This window comes from Delphinus delphis, chromosome 7 (genome assembly GCF_949987515.2).
Source record: "Delphinus delphis chromosome 7, mDelDel1.2, whole genome shotgun sequence".
NCBI lineage: Eukaryota > Metazoa > Chordata > Mammalia > Artiodactyla > Delphinidae > Delphinus > Delphinus delphis.
In genome coordinates, this window is record NC_082689.1 from 19,789,360 (window position 1) to 19,808,433 (window position 19,074).

At 55.2% G+C, this 19,074-nt stretch overlaps 1 protein-coding gene across 4 annotated transcripts in view; it reads left to right on the top strand.

Moving 5' to 3' along the window:
* Positions 1-19,074, top strand: part of TNS1 (tensin 1) — a 190,978-nt gene that overhangs the window by 159,570 nt on the left and 12,334 nt on the right. For all 4 annotated transcript variants that reach the window (XM_060016138.1, XM_060016139.1, XM_060016141.1 and 1 more), the window contains 6 exons: positions 8,623-8,821; positions 12,244-13,310; positions 15,992-16,078; positions 16,798-16,929; positions 17,338-17,430; positions 18,377-18,454. In XM_060016138.1, coding sequence (XP_059872121.1) covers positions 8,623-8,821; positions 12,244-13,310; positions 15,992-16,078; positions 16,798-16,929; positions 17,338-17,430; positions 18,377-18,454 — 1,656 coding nt within the window. The remainder of the gene's footprint in view (positions 1-8,622; positions 8,822-12,243; positions 13,311-15,991; positions 16,079-16,797; positions 16,930-17,337; positions 17,431-18,376; positions 18,455-19,074) is intronic.

Below are 19,074 nucleotides of genomic sequence, written 5' to 3' on the forward strand. Positions count from 1 at the left end.
GGCGGGCAGTGGCGTGCAGGTGTGACCCACGCAGACACAGCAGGGCACAGCCTCCCTCTCAGGCTGTGTCTGCGTGGCCAGGGACACCAGGTCACTGGGAGGGGGGCTGCCTGTCACCAGGCCAGCACACTCCTTCTTGAGGCACGGGAGCTGTGACAAGGACACCGGGCCTGCTGTTCCCAAGAGCGAAGGCCTCTCTCAGCGGTGCGCCCTGAGTGCCTTGCCACCCTGGAGCCCCGGGGCCCCATCTGGGTGGACCGCACCCCTCACCCTGCGGCCCTTCTGGAGAGTCCATCTCTGCCCCCGTCTCACCCCTGCTTTCCCACCTCCCTTTTCTCGCAAAGTCTCTCTCTCAAGAAATAAGCTGTTAATGCATCTCTCTCTCTCCTTTTTGCTCTTCCTCTCCATCACCTGCCTCTCCTTCCTCCTCACCTCTCTTCCCATCTTCCCTCAGACGAGGATGAGGGGAAGGTGGTGAGAGAGCTTTCGGAAGGTAAGTGTGGCGTCGCCGTGCTGCTGCTTCGCGCTCTCCGGGTCTGGGAATGGCTTTTCACTCCGTTTGCTCTGCCTGACGTGGGGGGCCAGCTCTCATCTCTGATCAGGTCTCATGTGACTGAGCACAGAGCCCCCTGGTCCCCACCCTTGTGCTGAGCTGTCACTCCGGATGCTGACTGAGGCGCTCACGGCCGCAGAGCGCGGGTCCAGGCACGGACAGTGTCCAGGCGCTACTGCGGTGCCACCTTGCCGACAAAACAGCCCTCCCACGGCGGTGCTTCCGCCCGCCTGCCCGGGGTGCAGCGAGCCCCTTCAGAGGGCGGGTTTCTCTTATCCCGTTTCCCGGGTGAGCCCCACATTTATAGCTCAGAGCACGGTTTCTCAGCCTCGGCACTACCGACGCTTAGGGCCGGACAGTTCTTAGTTGTGGGGCTGCCATGTGCATTGTAGGATGTTTACAGCATCCCTGGCCTCTACCTCCTGCACGCCAGTAGCAGGCACCCAGTTCGACAGTCAAAATGACTCAAACATGGCAGAGAACCACTCCCGGTTCAGAGCTACTGTCTTGGAGCCACGAGTTGCCTTCTTGAAGCCCTTGCCTGGTTTCATATCAACACAGACGGTAGGACGTCTGTCTTTCTGGGATCTTGGATGACTTTGGGGATTTTGGAAAAGCTATGGACTCACCCCTATACAGATGCCTCCGGATATCCGTGCACATAATTGTGACAGGTTCAAGGAGTTAGCACATCTGTGTCCTGGCTTAACCCCTGATTTAGATGAACTCGCATCGCACGCAGAGAAGCAGAGAGGGGATGTAAGCGGGTTGAAGGCCTTTAATTTATTAGGAACGTAACTCAAATGATGCCTCAGAGCAGCAGGTGGAATGAGGGGAATGCCGGCCTGTGCTGCCTGCGTGGCCTGGGCATCCATGTCCCCGTCTCTACCGGGCTTGCTGGGACGAGGTGGGCTCCACTGAGCACCTTCCAGCTTGGATGTGTTAGACGTTCTGACTTCTCACCTTGGCCCTGGAGCTGTGTGGCCTGGTTTCTTTAAACACTCCGTCCGGTTTCTTTCTTTCTTCCTTTTTTTTTGACTGTGCCAAGGCTTGTGGGATCTTAGTTCTCCAACCAGGGACTGAACCTGGGCCCTCAGCAGTGAGAGCACAGAGTCCTAACCACTGGATCGCCAGGGAATTCCTCCATCTGGTTTCTTAAGCCCACTTCCCACTTCCCTTTGCACTCATTACCTTGATTTTCTATCCCCCAATTGGGCATGGGCTGTGCCCCTCTGAATCTGCCATCACCCAGAAAAGATGGCTGGAGTTTCCCATAAAGCTTTGCTCACTCCTAGCCAGCCAGAGTTCTGGCAACAATGCCAGGCTGCCTGGGGGGTGCAGAACAAGGCAGCCCCCCCCCAACAGCAGATCCCAGAATGGGGAGAGCCACAGCGGGGCCTCACCCCCAGTCAACCTCATACCCAGGGAGAGGACCTCCCCCAGGCTGGTGGCTGACTGCTGGTTCCCAACAGGAGTATAGAATCAGCTGGGGCCTGGAGCCAGTGTTCGTGTGCTGTGTTCCAGGTGCACACCCACACAGGAGCTCTTGGGTCCCTTCGTGGTTGCTGATCTCCACAGCAAACCACACACTTTCCAGTGGGAAGGTCTGAGGGTGACAGGCCCTGGCTGTGTGTTCCCCACTTTGGGGTAACACTTCAACAGATCGGAAGTGACACCTGACCCTTGCACCTTATGAGAGAATCTAGGCCTACAGGGCCCCGAGCCCTCTGACCCTCTTCCATCTGTCCTGGAGCCACAGAGTTTGCAGGGGAAGGTTCTTAGGGCTCGACTCTACCACACCCATCATTTTCACAGATGTGGAGCTGAGGTCTGTGTTGTGGGGTGAGGGTGGGGCAACTTCCCAAGCTCACAGTTAAGAGGAAGCAGGGCCGAGACTGGACTTACTGGTCTCCTGTCTCCTAATCAAGGGGCTGTTTCAAAGCCCTCCTCCTGCCTCCAGGCACCATGCCCTGGGATTCTAGCATGGGGATCGGAATTGTTGTCCATCCCCCCTCCCTGGGGAGGGAGGTGGGTGGAGGCAGGGGACATTCTGTTTTTCCTGACTCACGCATCACCTCCCGGGTCAGACGTTGCTGACCCTCTGAAGCACTGTTTGATTTCCCTGCCGATACTCTGATGGGAAATTCAGAAAAAGATGCTTGTGAGGAAAAATAATCAGAGACAGACAGACTTATTCAGCTGGGGGAAAAAAAAGACTTTAGGGGAGTCTGTTCCGTTCAGTGTGCCGTGCTAAATGCTTTACATTCATTCATTCCGTCATTCGTTGATTCAACAAATATTTTGTGTGCCTCCTACGTGCCAGGCACTCTGGAGATATAATGATAAGCGTACTATGATTCCTAATCTCGTGGAGGAAATTCATGAACCGGCGCCAGAATTAAATTATCACCGAGAATTAAGTATTGAGATAAGCGCTCCGGAGCGAAGGGATACAGTTTTATGAGACCCTGGCTCATAAAAGAAGTAAGATGGGAGGGTGAGTAACATTAACTCAGTGACACTGGGATGGGAGAAGAGCATTCCATGTAGAGGTAAAGGGCATGTGCAAAGGCCCTGGGGTGGGAGGGACAGCATGCTCCATGGAGCAAGGGCGGGGAGTGTGGTACAGAGTGAGGGTCAGCAGGCAGGGGCGGGACTGTGTGGGTCATTGTCACATCATCTTGTTTAATAATCACAGAAGCACTGTGAGGAAGGTGGCAGGAACCCCAGTTTGCTGATGAGGAGATGACATGTACGGATGTTAAATGACTTGTCCAGGCCCAGACAGTCAATTGGGGGCATGGCTGAGAGCCTACGCTGGATCAGCCCGTGGAGGCTGCCCCTTGCCATGTGATCGTACGGGGCACAACCTCTAAACATAAACAGTGTCTTTACTGGGTACCCTTCTCCATGAAGAAAGGAGAAGAAGAAAGCCTGTAACAGTAAAGGCATGATATCCTCAAGATATCAAGGATATCTTCCCAGTGGGGAAACAGGGAAAGAAATTGCTGAACCTTCTTTCCTGGAGGAATGGGAACAGGGAACATTCAGCTTAGGTTCTGTCTGTTCAGATGATTAGACGGGATGGATGTGGCACAAAGGAAGACAGTGGACTAGGAATGGCCCCTCTGGGGATCCTTCCTGCTCTGAGATCCTCGGTGATGGGTGCACTGTGGCATCTGGGTACTTTTGGGCAGCGCTGTGCAACACAGATTTACTGAGCACCTACTGTGTGCCAGGTCCTGTGCTAGGTACTGAGGGCTTAAAGATGAGTGAGCTAGCCTGGTAAAGACAGATATCTCTGCATAAGGTAGAAGTGCTGAGCTGGGGGAGGAACGGGGTGTGATGGGAGCTCAGAGGAGGGCTGTGTGGCCCCATCTCAGAGTTTGGAATTCTAACTCTTGAGCTCCTGGATTGGGCCTCGGAGGGTTTACTTCCTCCCTACCCCGCATCTGCACGTCTTCATTTCACTTGGAGCGGGCAGGCCCTTTCTCTCCAGGCAAAAAACCTTTTCTGGGAGGCAGGAAATGCACTTCAGGGTGTGGGTGAAGAGCTGACAGTGCCCCCAGCCTGGTGGGGCTAAGTCACTCAGCCTCATGTCCAGCTGCTCTCAGCCTCCAACAGCCGCTTGGAATGGGTTTGGGCTCCTGGAATGTTCTACACGAAGCACCCTCCCTGGCCCCTCCTCTCCTGCCCTTCCCAGTTCCCGTTGCCTCTGGGTGCAGCTGCTTGGGATCGGCAGAGAGGAGGAAAGCAGCAGGAGAGAGGGTAGAGGGAGGCAGGCACAGGCACGGCTCGGGTACAGGTGGGCAACGGTGGGGCTGCTTATAAGCCGGCGTTGCAACTAGTGGAAAGAATTAGAAGGGACTTTCCTTCTCTTGTCACTCGATCCTAGCTGGGCAGGTGAGTATTCTCATTCCCATTTTACACATGAGAAAACTGAGTCCCAGAAACGTTCAGCAGCCTGCTCCAGGTCACCCCTCCAGTAAGTGAAAGAAGGGGGAGCCCACAGGTTGTATGTTGTACTGAGGTAGGGAGGAGGGAGGGAGGATGGGGACAGACAGGAAAAGGGAGGTATTTTCAATATGGAAATCTGAGTCTGAAAACTTGGGAAAATGGATGTTTTGGCCCAAAAGGTTGGTTTTGAACAGTTCTGGAGATGGACTTGGAAAATCAGATATCTTCCCAAAGATCCCTCCTGCTCTGGGTTCATGAGGAAGAGAGACTGAGTGAATCTCTACCCCTGATTTGGGCCTGGAAGGTCAGCCAACCAAGGAAGAGGATGGGGGTAGAGAGTAAGGTGAGGGCAGAGCCAGGCGGGCTGGGCCTGAAATCCGCAGGCCGCGAGCCTCAGAGCAAAGCCCCCAGGCTCGTTGGCCACCTCAACTCATAGGGCTGTTTCCAGCCTTCGTGGTGGGAATGGCTTCTGGTGCTTCTTCCTGGGTAAGCAGTCCTGTCCTCCAGGTTCAGATGCTGAGTCCTCTGAGAGCTCCTCTGTAGCTTAGGATCTGATGGGAGTGGGGGCGGGGCTCACGAGCCTCATGCCTTAGGGATGTGGCCATCCTATAGGATCTCAGGTTTTCTAATATCTCCAGACTTTCTAACATACAGTCCCATTGATGTTCTGTGCAAGCTACACTCAGGCTCCTGTCACTACGACTGGGCCAGAAGGAGTTGGTGGGGACGCAGCCTTGAGTGATGGCAAACAGAGCAGATGGGAGTCAGCATCTGTGGTCCCAGGCTTGGCACGGTCCTGACTCTGGCACCAGGTGGTGTGGGCGGCCTTACCTCAGTTCTGCTGCTGGTAAAAGCAGTATGCGTACTTTTGTACAGGATGGGGTGCTTATGTGAGTTGGGAATATAATATGAGTTGCTTACCCACTTCAGGTCTTGGCAGGAAACAGCTGGCTCATTCCAATGGGGCAACCGAGGAGACAATGGACTATTTAGAAGGTCTGGGCAAACCGACGAGAGATGGTGAAGCACCCCGCCACCGGGTGGCCCTCCTAGCAGGAGGTGGGAGCCATCCGCCCGCCAGGCCTGGAGGACAGGAGGGAGCCGGAGGAGAGGGCCCCCGACTGGAGCTGGGATCTTGGGTGGAAGATGCAGCCCTGGCACTTTGACCTTCTCTCCTCACCACCCCCCATCCCCTCCTAGTCTCTCCTACTAGCCAGCGGCCAAAGGTCAAAGCCATGTGGAGCCCTGAGGCGGGGGGTCTGGGGGGTGCGGTCGGTAAAAGCTGGCCTGCAGGGACACAGAGCAGGTTGGGGAGTGGATCAGAAGGACATGGCAGGTGGAAAAGATCACCGACTTCAGGGCTCACCACGTGCATTTTAGCTTGACCTTTTGGGGTCAGCAAGAATTCAAGAGAAGGAGAAAAAGGAATGTGTGCCTTTTAGGTCTTAGTTATTGTGCACCTCTGTGTGGGTGGGGCGGAGGGTAAAGGTCACACATCTACTAGTTTGTGGGACAGAAACTTATTGAGGACTTACTGTGTGCCAGGCACTGCAAATACAGATCAGCAAGGAGCCCGGGGCTGCCAGGGAGCAGATGGATCCCCTTGCCATCTCTGGGTGGGAGAGAAGGGTGCTAAGCGCTGCGGGCACCAGCGTGAAGCCGAGAGCCTGGAGGTGTCCAGGAGGAGTTTTCAGAGAGTGACCCCGGGGTGAGGGATGGGCAGGGAAGGTGGGCTCTGGCCTTGGGTCACAATTGCCATTTCTGTGGGCGTGAGGGGTCCTGTCTGAGGTCTCTTCTGTCAGAGTTACCCCAGAGCATGAAGCCAGCCCCGCAAGGCTAAAGACACTGAAATTCTCGGCTCCCTGATTTTCACCTGGCGGTATGTGCAGGGCCCAAGAGCAGGACCTGGGCCAGACTGCCTGCGTTCCTAGGCCAATTCTGCCACAGTCTACATGTGGCCCAGGCAAGACCCTTACATTCTCCAAATTCTACTCTCCTCATACAGTTGTTTGCTATTTTTACTATTATTAATAGCCCTGTGGAGCTGGGTCTTCTCTGGCTGATGGGCTGGAGTTCTGGGTAGCAGCCAACTCTGGGTGTCCCAGGAGGCTGTGGCCCCTCTAGGCCACCCAGAGACAGCATTGAGAGTCAGGAGATGGTAGCCGTGGCCGCTGATTGGCTGTGTGTTCTGGGGCAAATCGCTCCACCTCTCTGGGCTGAGCAGACAGGTTACATCAGGAGCCAGCAGTCTGTGGCCAAATCCGGCCCATCATCTGTTTTTGTAAAGAAAGTTTTATTGTAACACAGCCACGCTCATCGCTTAATGTATTGTCTGTGGCTGTTCGCGCGATAGCAACAGCAGAACTGAGCAGCTGTGAGAGAGACCGTCTGGCCCTCTAAACCTGAAATATTTACTGTCGGGCGCTTTTCAAAAAAAGTGTGCTGCCCGTCTCTTTGCTCCAGCAGGGCCTCAGGCTTGGACGGCATGGCATCATTGCCTTTGGAGGGGCTGTGGCCTGGGGTTCTGTGGGGTGGGTGGGTGGCCCGGCCTGGATGAGGGGGTTTTTGAGGGCGTCTTGTTGGCCTCAGCCCACGTGGACTCTATCTCTGGGTGCCGAGGTGGCTGATCCTGTGTCACCCTGGGCTGGGTCCCTGGAATAGGCTGTCCCATGCCTGTCGCTTTGCAGACCTCTTGCCCCAGCCCCATTCACTGTTGCTGTTGGTTGGAGGGAACTCCGTGTGGAAACTAAAAGATACACTGGCAGCCTCTGACTGGAGTTGTATGCAGACTGCAGGCCTCCTCCGTAAAGGGTCCTGTTCTAAAGGACCATCCTCTCCCTGGGTCCCCAGGCCTCTGGGCCTGGATGCAGGATATCAGGCCTGGAAGTCACCTCAGAGACCAGGGCCTGTAACGGCCCCATAACGCCTTGGTGATTGGGTTCCTTCCAAAGTAAAGCTTTCTTTGGGCTGAGGGGAGGGGGCGATTCTCTGACTCAGTGGTCAGCACAGTCCGGCTGCAGAGGCTCCAGGGGCCTGCCCCCTGCCCCCGCCCCCAGGGCTGCACAGACTCTGCAGTTCTTCCATTTCTGAGGCTGGTTTCAGCGGATGCCCTAATTGTGGGCAGAGGGTAGGTGTGTGTGCTCAGATCATGTTCCCCCTGGGACGTCCTCAGGGACGGTGCCAGGTTTGGAGGTGGTAGGAACGTCATCTATCCCTGATCCTGTCCCTGGAGAAGCCCAGAGTGCCCTGCTTCTTCTTCCTGTTTGATAACAAGTTAGTCTGGGGGCTGGCTTCAGAGGCCGGGATCGGGGGCCGGGAGGGGCGCACAGCACTGGGCGGGGTGGTGGCCCGGGAGACCCGAGTCCTGGTTGTACCTCCAGCCGCTTCACTCTCCAGGCCTCAGCGTCTGCATCTGCAAAATGACTTTTCTGGCACTTGCTCCTCCCCCTCCCCCGCCTAGCCTTCCTCTCAGGCCATTCTGAACACCAAGTGGGATAATGATGTCAGTCTCGGGAGGAATGCTAAGTGTGTCAGGCAAGGTGGGTGGGTGTGTCTTGGCATGCAGGGGCTGGGCGTGACTCACCCGCACAGGCCTGTTGCTAGGCCAGCAAGCCTGTTTCTGGATTCTGGGTGTGGGGAGGAGCCAGCATGAGCCCTGGCGCTGTCCCGAGATGCACGGCTGGGCTGGAGCTTGGGGTCCACGAAGAGCTCAGACTCCAGCGGTGCCTGGGGAGCCTAGAAGGGCCTGGGGGCCTGGGTAGCAGGTCATAGAAAAGAAGCAGCTAGAGGGGATACCAGTGAAGGATGGGCATCCTGGCTTTAGGAGGGAGGATTCTGTGATGGCTGTGTTTTGGGGTCCATTTCTGGGAAGATTCTCAGAACGAGGCCCCGGTTAAAGGTTCCTTGAGGACTCTCACAGCTTCTCCAAGATGCTGGGAAGAGGGTGGGCCTGGGAAGGCAGAAGCCCTGGAGAATTGCCCTTTGCCTGCTTAGCTGTCCTTTTGGGGTTGTCCCCATAGGCCCTGGGGAAAGGGGCTCCCTGGAGGTTGGGTGGGGTCCGCACTGCACCCCTGTGGATCCAGACTCAGTCCCTGTCCCCTTGCCCCTTCCAGAGCCCCGAAGCTATGTGGAGTCGGTGGTGCGGACGGCAGTGGCTGGCCCCCGGACTCAGGATCCTGAGCCCAAGAGCTTTAGCGCCCCGGTTGCCCAGGCCTATGGCCGCGAGACACCCCTGAGGAACGGGACCCTGGGAGGCTCCTTTGTCTCCCCCAGCCCCCTTTCCACCAGCAGCCCCATCCTCAGCGCTGACAGGTAAGTGGGGAGGAAGATCCAGGCCTGGGACAGCACAGATGAGGCCTCTTGGATCTGTCTAGGGCGTGCACAGGCAGAAATCACATCCAGGTTGCTGCTCCTGGGAAACTAGCTCATCGGGGTGCATGGTGAGAGTGTCCCCTGAGTGCCAACTCCCCAGGGAGAGTATGAAGTGAACCAGGCATAGTCCTTACCCCAGGTTTATTTATTTATTTTTTAAAGTTTTTTAAAAATAAATTTATTTATTTCATTTATTTATTTTTGGCTGTGTTGGGGTCTTCGTTGCTGCGTGCAGGCTTTCTCTAGTTGTGGTGAGCAGGGGCTACTCTTCGTTGCGGTGCGTGGGCTTCTCATTTTGGTGGCTTCTCTTGTGGCTGAGCACGGGCCCTAGGCACGTGGGCTTCGGTAGTTGTGGCTCACGGGCTCTAGAGCGCAGGCTCAGTAGTTGTGGCTCACGGACTCTAGAGCGCAGGCTCAGTAGTTGTGGCGCAAGGGCTTAGTTGCTCCGCGACATGTGGGGTCTTCCCGGACCAGGGCTCGAACCCATGTCCCCTACGTTGGCAAGCGGACTCTTAACCACTGCGCCACCAGAGAAGCACTTTTTTTTAATTTAAAAAAAATTTTTATTTTTATTTTTTGGCCACACCACGTGGCATGCGAGATCTTACTTCCCAACCAGGGATGGACCCTGTGCCCCATGCAGTGCAAATGTGGAGTCTTAACCACTGGACTGCCAGGGAAGTCCCCTTCCCCCAGGTTTAAAATTGAACACGAGTAATTACTATGTGGTGAGTGCTTCCTAAGTGCCAGGCGTTTTGCTAAGTGCTTTCTGTTTAAACCTCACAGCAATCCTGTGAGGTAGGTACTATTATTATTCACACTTCTCAGAAGAGGAAACTGAGGCAGAGAGACATAAAGTAGCTTATTCAAGGTCCTACAGCTACATAATAGCAAAAATAGGATTCAAACCGAAGGTGTCTGGCTCCGGAACCCACATCTCTATCCTTCCCCACAGACCTGCGTTATGGTGCCTGACGGTCACGGGGTGAGAGTCAGATGTGCCCAGAGCAGATGTTTAAGCCACAGGCTCAGAGCGAGAGGCCGCTATTTCTGCCTTGGGATGCAGAGAGGGTCTCTGGGGGCTGAAAGTATTTGTGCTGAGGCCAGAAGGATGAGCAGGGGTTGAAAGGTGAAGGGGGAGGGAACGGTCCTTCCAGAAGGACAGCACGGCAAGGACAGAGCCGGGGGGTGTGGAGGTGTTGGGCGTGGCGGCCTCGGGCACGCAGCTGCTGGTGAGGGGTTGCTGTAGGGTGAGAGGAGGGATGTCTTGGCGGATGGCTGGCTGGCGTTCTGAGGCGGGTCAGACAGAAAGGGTAGCCTGAAATTTCCCAGAGAGTGAGGCTCCTGTGTTTGGGGTGCAGTGAGAAGCTGCTTGACTGGGGGTGGTGGTGAGGCTTTATGATGGGGAGACAGGGAAGACAACATAGGAGAGGGACCCTGAGAGGAGCCTAGGCAGGGCAAAGGGTGCCAGGTGGTGAGGGGGCCCCAGAGAGCCTGCCTGGAGGCTGGAACTCGCCTCCAGGAGGGGAGCCTGCCCCTACCATCCCTTCCCATGTCCACTGCCCTTCCCAGCCCGGGACCCCACGGGGCCCGGTCACTGTCCAGCCACCTCTTCACAATTCTGCATGTGGAGGGGTGTGCCAAGCTTGCGGTGTACCTGCACTGGTCCAGCGTAATGCACCCCTCCTGGGTCGGGGCGCGGGGCGTGGGTGAGCAGAGGCACTTTTCTTCTGGAGGCTAAGAATTTGAAACCTCAAGCCAAGCACACACCCCAGTCCACCTAACCCCTCCCCAGCCTCCTGATGCCTCCATTTTTGGAAAGGTCTGCCTCTGGGCAGAAGCTGCATTCTTCTTTTAGAGGAAAGGAGATTTTCCTCGCCTCTCCAGCCACCCTTGCTGATATTCAGGGAGTGCTGACATTAGGAAGTTTTCACCATTTCTCACTCCTCAAATTCCTCCTGCAGTAGGCCTCAGGAAGCCAGCTTCTCCTCCAGAACTCCATTTCCATGTCCCCAGCCCCCGCTGTGCAGCCTGACCTATCCCCCCATTCCTCAGAATCCAGGTTATTCTGTACCGAAGTGGTGTTCCACTTTGGCCCCTTCTGGGATGCGAGGTAGACTTTGTCCTGGCCTGGCCCCTGCCCTTCTCCCTGCCCTTGGCTCGTGCCTAGCCCTCCCACCTCACATCACCCAGGGGACCTGAGCTTATCCAACCTGGCCCAGGGTGTGGCCGGCCAGCCTCCAGACTCCTTCCAGTCTGCGGCTCCAGGCTTTGGAGCATCCTCTTATGTAAGAACCTTCCCCACCCCCCTGCCCCAGGGGCTGCTGGTGCAGAATTTGCCTGCTACCTCCCTGCAGCTGCTGCTTATGCGTGGTCTCTTTCAACCTTTGTCTCTCCTGCCATATCATCGAGGAATAGAAGTTTGGGTCTGGAAGGAATCAGAGTCATCTAACCTATTTCCCTCATTTTACACGTGGGAAAACTTTTAACAAGCAGAATCCAGGTTTCCCAACTCACAGGCCATGGACTTGTATCAATACTTAACTTCAGAGGAGAACCTTTGACTGTGGCCATTCCCCCGGGTACAGTGCCCTCTGAACTGAATTTTATCAGTCTTAGAATTGAGAGCGACCTCTGAGCTCATCTCATGTAACCTCCCAATGGAGGAAATTTCCTCCACAGCATTTGGGTCAAGAGGTTGGTCAGTCTCTGCTTAAATGCTCCTAATGATGGGAGCCTCATTGCCATGTAAAGCAGCGTGCTCCATTGGTGGCCAGATCCAATGGCTAGAATGCAGATCTTATAATGAGCTGAAATCTCCTGTGAGATTTCTTCATCTTTGCTGTTTTGGAGCTACCCAGGAATGGATGCCCAGTTACACTCTCAGTGTTTAGAGATGCTGATAGCACACCTGGGGAAACTGAGTCAAGGTAGGATACTTCCAGTAGGAACAGGATCCAAGTGGTTTAACCCCCTCTCCAGTGTTCAGTTTCTGTGATGCTGGAGGGGGCAACAGGACAGCCACCTTCAGTTTCGATAGGAGAGATCTCGCTCTGACCTGTGGTTGAGCAGTCAGGGTGGTGCTTGAGGATACATGGGCTTTGGAGTTAGACACAGCTGAGTTGAAATCCTGGTCTATTATGAGCTGTGTGGGTGTGAGCCTATTGCTTAACCTCTCTGAGCCTCAGTTTTTTCTTCTGATGTCCGTAGGGTGACGTATCAAAGCCCTAACTTTCCTGTGCGTGTGAGGGGAGCTTTTATTGTCTTATTAGTGGTTGGAGGGAGGGCTGAGGGTTCACTGAAAGCCTGTCCTTCATTAAATGCCATTTGGTGACATCTTGACCTGCCCCGTCTCTCTCTAGCACTTCAGTGGGGAGTTTCCCATCAGGGGAGAGCAGCGACCAGGGCCCGCGGACACCCACCCAGCCTCTGCTGGATTCTGGCTTCCGCTCCGGCAGCCTGGGCCAGCCCAGCCCTTCGGCTCAGAGAAGCTACCAGAGCTCTTCTCCTCTCCCGACTGCGGGCAGCATCTACAGCAGCCCCGACTACTCACTTCAGCCGTTCAGCTCCCTGGAAAGCCAGGCCCGGTCTCAGTTCGGTGTGGCGGGTGTCCAGATGGTACCTGGGAGCCCTCAGGCACGGCACAGGACAGTGGGCACCAACACTCCCTCTAGTCCTGGCTTTGTCCGCCGGGCCGTGAATCCCGCCATGGCTGCCCCCAGCAGCCCCAGTTTGACCCACCGCCAGGTGATGGGTCCACCCGGAACTGGTTTCCATGGTAACACGGTCTCCAGCCCCCAGAGCAGTGCAGCAACCACTCCGGGAAGCCCCAGCCTGGGTCGGCACCCTGGGGCCCACCAGGTTTCAAGCCTCCATGGCAATGTGGCCACCACTCCAGGGAGCCCCAGCCTGGGCCGGCACCCTGGGGCCCACCAAGGCAACCTGGCCTCCAGTCTCCATGGCAACGCAGTAGCCAGCCCCGGAAGCCCCAGCCTGGGCCGTCACTTGGGAGGGTCTGGATCTGTGGTTTCCGGCAGCCCCAGCTTGGACCAGCAGGTGGCCTATGGTGGCTACTCCACCCCTGAGGACCGGAGACCCACGTTGTCCCGACAGAGCAGCGCCTCGGGCTACCAGGCCCCTTCCACGCCCTCCTTTCCTGTGTCCCCTGCCTACTACCCCGGCCTGAGCAACCCCGCCGCCTCCCCCTCGCCAGATTCAGCAGCCTTCCGGCAAGGGAGCCCAACACCGGCCTTGCCAGAGAAGCGGAGGATGTCCATGGGAGACCGAGCGGGCAGCCTCCCCAACTATGCCACCGTCAACGGGAAGGTGTCCTCCTCGCCTGTCGCCAGCGGCATGTCCAGTCCCAGCGGGGGCAGCGCCGTCTCTTTCTCCCACACTCTGCCCGACTTCTCCAAGTACTCCATGCCAGGTGCGCCCTCCTTCCACGTCATCTCTCCCGTTGACAGATGAAGCCCAGCAGCTAGGGTACCTGTGCTAGTCTCTGTTCTGACATCTCCTTGGCAGACACAACCTCGGGTGGATCACCAACTTCTGGGCCTCAGACGCCTTCCCCGTGTAATGGGAGTTGGAGCCGTGGTCGTGGCAGCCTTACCTGTGTAATGGGAGTTGGAGCTGTGGTCGTGGCAGCCTTCCCTGTGTAATGGGAGTTGGAGCCATGGTCGTGGCAGCAGTGGGGGCAGGGATGAGGAGGTAGATGCGGTGATGGCACTGCTGTTACAATGATCTTCACCATCATCGTAGCCACCACCACTTGTTGAGCACATGCTCTGTGCCAGGCTCTGAGCCAAGGACTAGGACTATCTCATCAGTCCTCACGGCCACCTGGCAAAGTGGGTATGATTTTGCCCAATTTGCACATTACTTTTCCAGCCCACAGCACGGTTCCCACCTTTTGATCCCCACTTTGCGCACATCACTAATAATAGATCTGGCAGCCGGAGCGATATGGCACAAGGCCGAGGGTTAAGCATTTTTACTGGAGTCTAGTTTCTACCAACCCGGCTTCACTGAAGCCCACGCAGTCTTGCACACTGAATTCTTCTCTCATCGTCAGAACTGGGCATCTTTTGCCTCCACTGAGAGGGCTCATTTTCTAAACAAAAAGGTCAGGGTGTCAGCTGATCTGCAGCTTCTCAGCCAGATCTCCAACCTGACTATGTACAGAGCAGCCCTGGAGCCCTGGGACATTCAAGGAAGATTTAGAATGCTGCAGGCAGCCTGGGATGGGCCCCAGCTGCCCAGATTCTCAGTATCACTCCCAGGTCCTGCCCTGAGCCTGCCAAACGACACTGCACACCCCTGCTTCCTGCTGCTCGCCAGAGACATCTGGTTCCCAGCCCCAGTTCTTGGAGGATGCAGAACTTCTAGTAGTTGGGACATTTCCTGTTTCCCACCATCTTCCTTGCTTAAAATAGCCATGGGAGTCAACACAGGAAGGCACATGGGGCTGTAGCCACCTCTGACAGCTCGTTAGACAGGCCCCAGCAGCCCCAGGGCCTGGGGCTTTGGAGCCGAGAGAGGCAGCTTGCACAGTTGTACAGCCCAGCTGCCTAGCCCAGAGGCCCTGCTAAGTGCACAGCTGCCAGGAAAAGGAGCTGACCTACCCCATCTCTGTCCTCCAGAAACAGATCCCAGAAGCCTAGCAGAGTGTAAATGACAAGTTGAAATTGACTAAGCATCAGACACACAGCCTAACACACATCTCTGGTCTGTGCCCTGAACTTCACAGCACCGTGAGCACAGGCTCCTCTGTTCCAGCCTCTCACTGACGAAAAGAGTGGAAACATGCAGATTTGGAATATTCTTTTTCACCCTTTTCCCCATCCTCCCTTTGTTTTCTTTGGTGCCAAAAGATGAAGGAAGAGGTTGGAGAGTGAGACCCACATGTGCTAATACCCAGCCAGGAAGATATGGTGTAGCTGGCACCAAACTGGTTGCTGCATCTTCTTACCTGGGAAGGTCTTACAAAAGCCTTTCTGTGGACCATCTGTGTGACTTGGGCAAGTTGCTCTCCCTCTCTGAACCTCACATTCCTCACTTGTAAAGTAATAGGTTGGATAAGGTGCTCTCTGAGCTCCTCCAGAACCTAACATTCTATGAAAGCATCCCTCGTCTGCAGAGGGTCTGGGGTGGGGATGTCTGCCAGAGAAGTGAGGTCTGTGACACTCAGATGGCCTCTTAATTCTAGGCCAACCCTTCTCCTATTTGTCCCAGGCAGGGCAGGAGCAATCTTTTTGCTCTACCTGAGGCAGAACCCGTGCTTTCCATATGGGAAGTGAGGCGGAGCTTGGGGAAAGTGGACAGAAATGTGTTTTTCTGCTCTCATCCTCAAGGTTGTTATGATAGAGTTGGGAAATTGAGCCCATGGAGAAAGGGACTAGCAGGTGGGAGGGAAACTTCGGGAAGGGTTTAGTCTGAATCTTCTAGAGAAAGGGGGAGATGGGATGGAGTAGGGCTCTCGCTGGCTTGGTGAGAATGCTGTTCAGTCTCTTCAACAGGAGGGCAGCTCCGTGAGCCACGGTGGTTGTTGGAAGACAGGGGGAGGATGTGAAAGCAGGTCAAGGCCCCTCCCAGCAATGCTCTGATGATGTCTGAGCAGACCAGCTCTCTGTGTTAGTTTCCTAGGTCAGCCATAGCAAAGGACCACACACTAGGTGGCTTAAGACAACAGAAATTTATCCTCTCACAGTAGCTGAGGCTGGAAATCCCAAATCAAGGTATTGGCAGGACTGGTTCCTTCTGGAGACTCTGAGGGAGACTGTGCTCTAATCTCAGCTTCTCATGGTGGCTGGCAGTCTTGGGGTCCCTTGGCTTGAAGGTGCATCTTCCTAATCTCTGCCTCCATCTTCACATGACACTCTCCCCTTGTGTCTCCCTGTCCCTTTCCTTCTTTTTATAAGGACACCAGTCATATCGGATTGGGGTCCACTCTAATCCAGCACGACTGCATCTTATCTTGTTTACATCTGCAAAGACCCTATTTCCAAATAAGGTCCCGTTCACAGGTACTGGGGGTTGAGTCCAACATACCTTTTTGGGGGACAGAGATGGAGACTCATAACACCTTCTTTCCTTCTCCTTCTCCTTTAGACAACAGCCCTGAGACGCGGGCGAAAGTGAAATTTGTCCAGGACACTTCCAAGTATTGGTACAAGCCCGAGATCTCCAGAGAGCAGGGTAAGTGCTGGGTGGTGCTGAAGGTCCTGGGGTCCATCTGAGGCCACAGCTGGCGGCTGCCTACCTTGTCTTCCCTGGGCAAGGGACATAAGCAGACTCATTCCTCTTTGCAGTAGGTGGTGGTCACAGAGAGGAGCTGGGACCAAGGTTGGACAGGAAGAGGCACCTCCCCACAGTGAAGCGTTGGGCAGCAGAAGCAGTGGTTGTAGCTGTTTCCTTAAAAGCAGCAAAGTCTTGGTTTTCCAGGACAAAATGAAAGGCTGGCCGAGATACTGTGAAACCTTAGCTCTCCATCTGCATGATGTGGGAGATTGTTGCCCATTTTACAGAAAAATACATAGTTGGGATTGTGGGGATGGAGATGAGAGGCCTCAGCCCCTAGGGGAAGTCTGTGTGGATGTAGGGCAGGGTGACCTCCAGCCAGGGGTCAGAGCCGGACAGTTTTCTTGGAACGACCCCATCTATTCGTTTACTCACTGTATGGGCTGCTTTTGTGCTGTGATGGCAGCGATGAGTAGTGCCTGCAAAGCCTGAAATATTTACTGTCTGGCTATTTATAGAAAAACTTTGCTGACTCTAGTGTAGGAGGACCCTTAGGAGTGTTTACATTTTAACTTTAAGGACTCTCATCTCACCTGAGAAAGAAAGAGGTTCAAGACCTGATGAGACTTAAGCCAGTGCATCAGTTTCTCATTTCCCCTTCTCTCCTCCCGATTCAGCCATAGCCCTCCTTAAGGACCAGGAGCCAGGGGCTTTCATCATCCGAGACAGCCACTCCTTCCGAGGAGCCTATGGGCTGGCCATGAAGGTGTCTTCGCCCCCTCCGACCATCATGCAGCAGAATAAAAAAGGTAACACCAGCTTGTCCACTGGGGCCTCAGGACTAGGTGGTCCCTACAGTCTCTTTAGGTCCTGAGCTGCCAGAGGACGAGGGGTGGCTATGTGGGGTGGGCAGGTCTCTTAATTCTCATGGGAGCTGGTCCCTTCTAATCAGACGCTTCAGAAGAGCAGGTCTTGGGCTTGGTGATGATTGAGGTCAGAGAACAGGGAAGCAAGATGACTGGGACCCTGTGATTGAGTTTCCTTGAGGGGTGGGCTAGCAGTGGTGGTCTCTCCATCCCAGGGCTCTGGCCGTGTTATCGCTGTGACCCTTTCTCCATCACAGCCCAGCACACTGGAGAAGTTGGAAGTAGTGCTGGGAGGTGGCGGAAGGACACCGTGGGCAGTGACGCATCCACGTTTCTTTCTCTTCGTCCCAGGGGACATGACCCATGAGCTCGTGAGGCATTTCCTGATAGAGACGAGCCCCAGAGGAGTCAAGCTCAAGGGCTGCCCCAACGAGCCAAACTTCGGTGAGCTGTCCCCGCCTCCGTCCCCACGGTCTCAGGCCTGTCCCAGGCTCCCCGCTGCAGCGTCTGCCCGTCACCCTTGTCATAGACGCAGCAGAGAAATGCACGGCGACTCCCTTCCTCTGTGCTGTGGCGCCTTCACTCTGCCAGATTTCTTTCTGTATTTGTCCTACCCCGCCGAAACTTGTTATCATTACCACTGGAGTAACAACTATAACAACAGTTGCCTTTATCCACTACCTACTATGTAGGTACCTTATATCACTTAGTAGGTACCTTATATCACTTCTGGTCTCCCGACCATCCTGCGTGGTAGGTGTCATCGTCCCATTTTACACACGAGGGAACTGAGATTTATCCAGGGACACACAGCTAATAAGTTACTGAGTGGGGATTTGATCCCATCATCCTCTGACACTTCTGCTGCACTCTCCTGAGTGGAGCCCTGGCAGCTGGAGGGACTTAGGAGAGATGCTGAGAGTAACTTTCGATAAAGAAAAGTTGTGGGGGGCTTCCCTGGTGGCGCAGTGGTTGAGAGTCCGCCTGCCGATGCAGGGGACACAGGTTCGTGCCCCGGTCCGGGAAGATCCCATGTGCCGCGGAGCGGCTGGGCCCATGAGCCATGGCCGCTAAGCCTGCGCGTCCAGAGCCTGTGCTCCGCAACGGGAGAGGCCACAGCAGTGAGAGGCCCGCGTACCGCAAAAAAAAAAAAAAAGAAAAGGAAAAGTTGTGGGGCAACCGTCTGACGGCTAGAGTGAGCCTTTAGAGTTTTCTCCCTTGGATCTTGCTGTCAAAGAGGGAATGAATTTTCAGTTTTGTGGAGGGGAGGAGGGAGAGGTAAGAACGAAGCTAAAGATTATGGACAGTGGGATGGGGTGGGTGTGCTTCCTCAGTGCCCCCGACGTGCTCCCAGTAACGCTGCCTCTGCCGGCTGTCTCCCTCCCTGCAGGATCTCTGTCTGCCCTGGTCTACCAGCACTCCATCATCCCGCTGGCTCTGCCCTGTAAGCTGGTCATTCCAAACCGAGGTAGGAACCTGAGACTCCTCGCCCTCCAAGCGCACCCTTGTGCTGGCCTCCTTCACGTCTCTGCCCAGCCAGCTGCTCCAGAACATGCGCCAGGCTTGGAGGAAACGGGTCATGTTGCCAATCTTGGGAAACTCAAAACCACTCTCCTCTTTATTTTTTCTAATAAAAAAGAAGGGAAAGTTCATTAAAAATCTTAATTCCAGAAACACACATAATTGACTTGCCAGATTGTTCCAGAGAAAATTCTCTGGAGGCTTTAAGAATTCATACTTGAATCCTGAGAATTACGACTCATCCCAGGGGAGGAAATAGAAGCAGGAGACAGCCATGGGGAGGACCGTGTCCGGAGGGTGAGATGGGCATCAGTGGGCAGGGCCGAGGGAGGGGGGAGGGAAAGGCAGAGGTAGGTCATGGGGCATCCAGGTGTGGGAGGGCGGTCTGAATGGAGAGGAGAGAGCACACTCGAGGGACCTCTTAGGGATCCACATGGCGTGGGAAGGAGACAGGAAGCCCAAGATGTCCCTGGAGTTTCTAGTCTGCATGGCTGAGAGGGTGTTCCCTCGCTGAGGGGACATCGAGCTAATGGGAGGAGCAAGCCCTCTTTTGATTGTGGGAAGTAC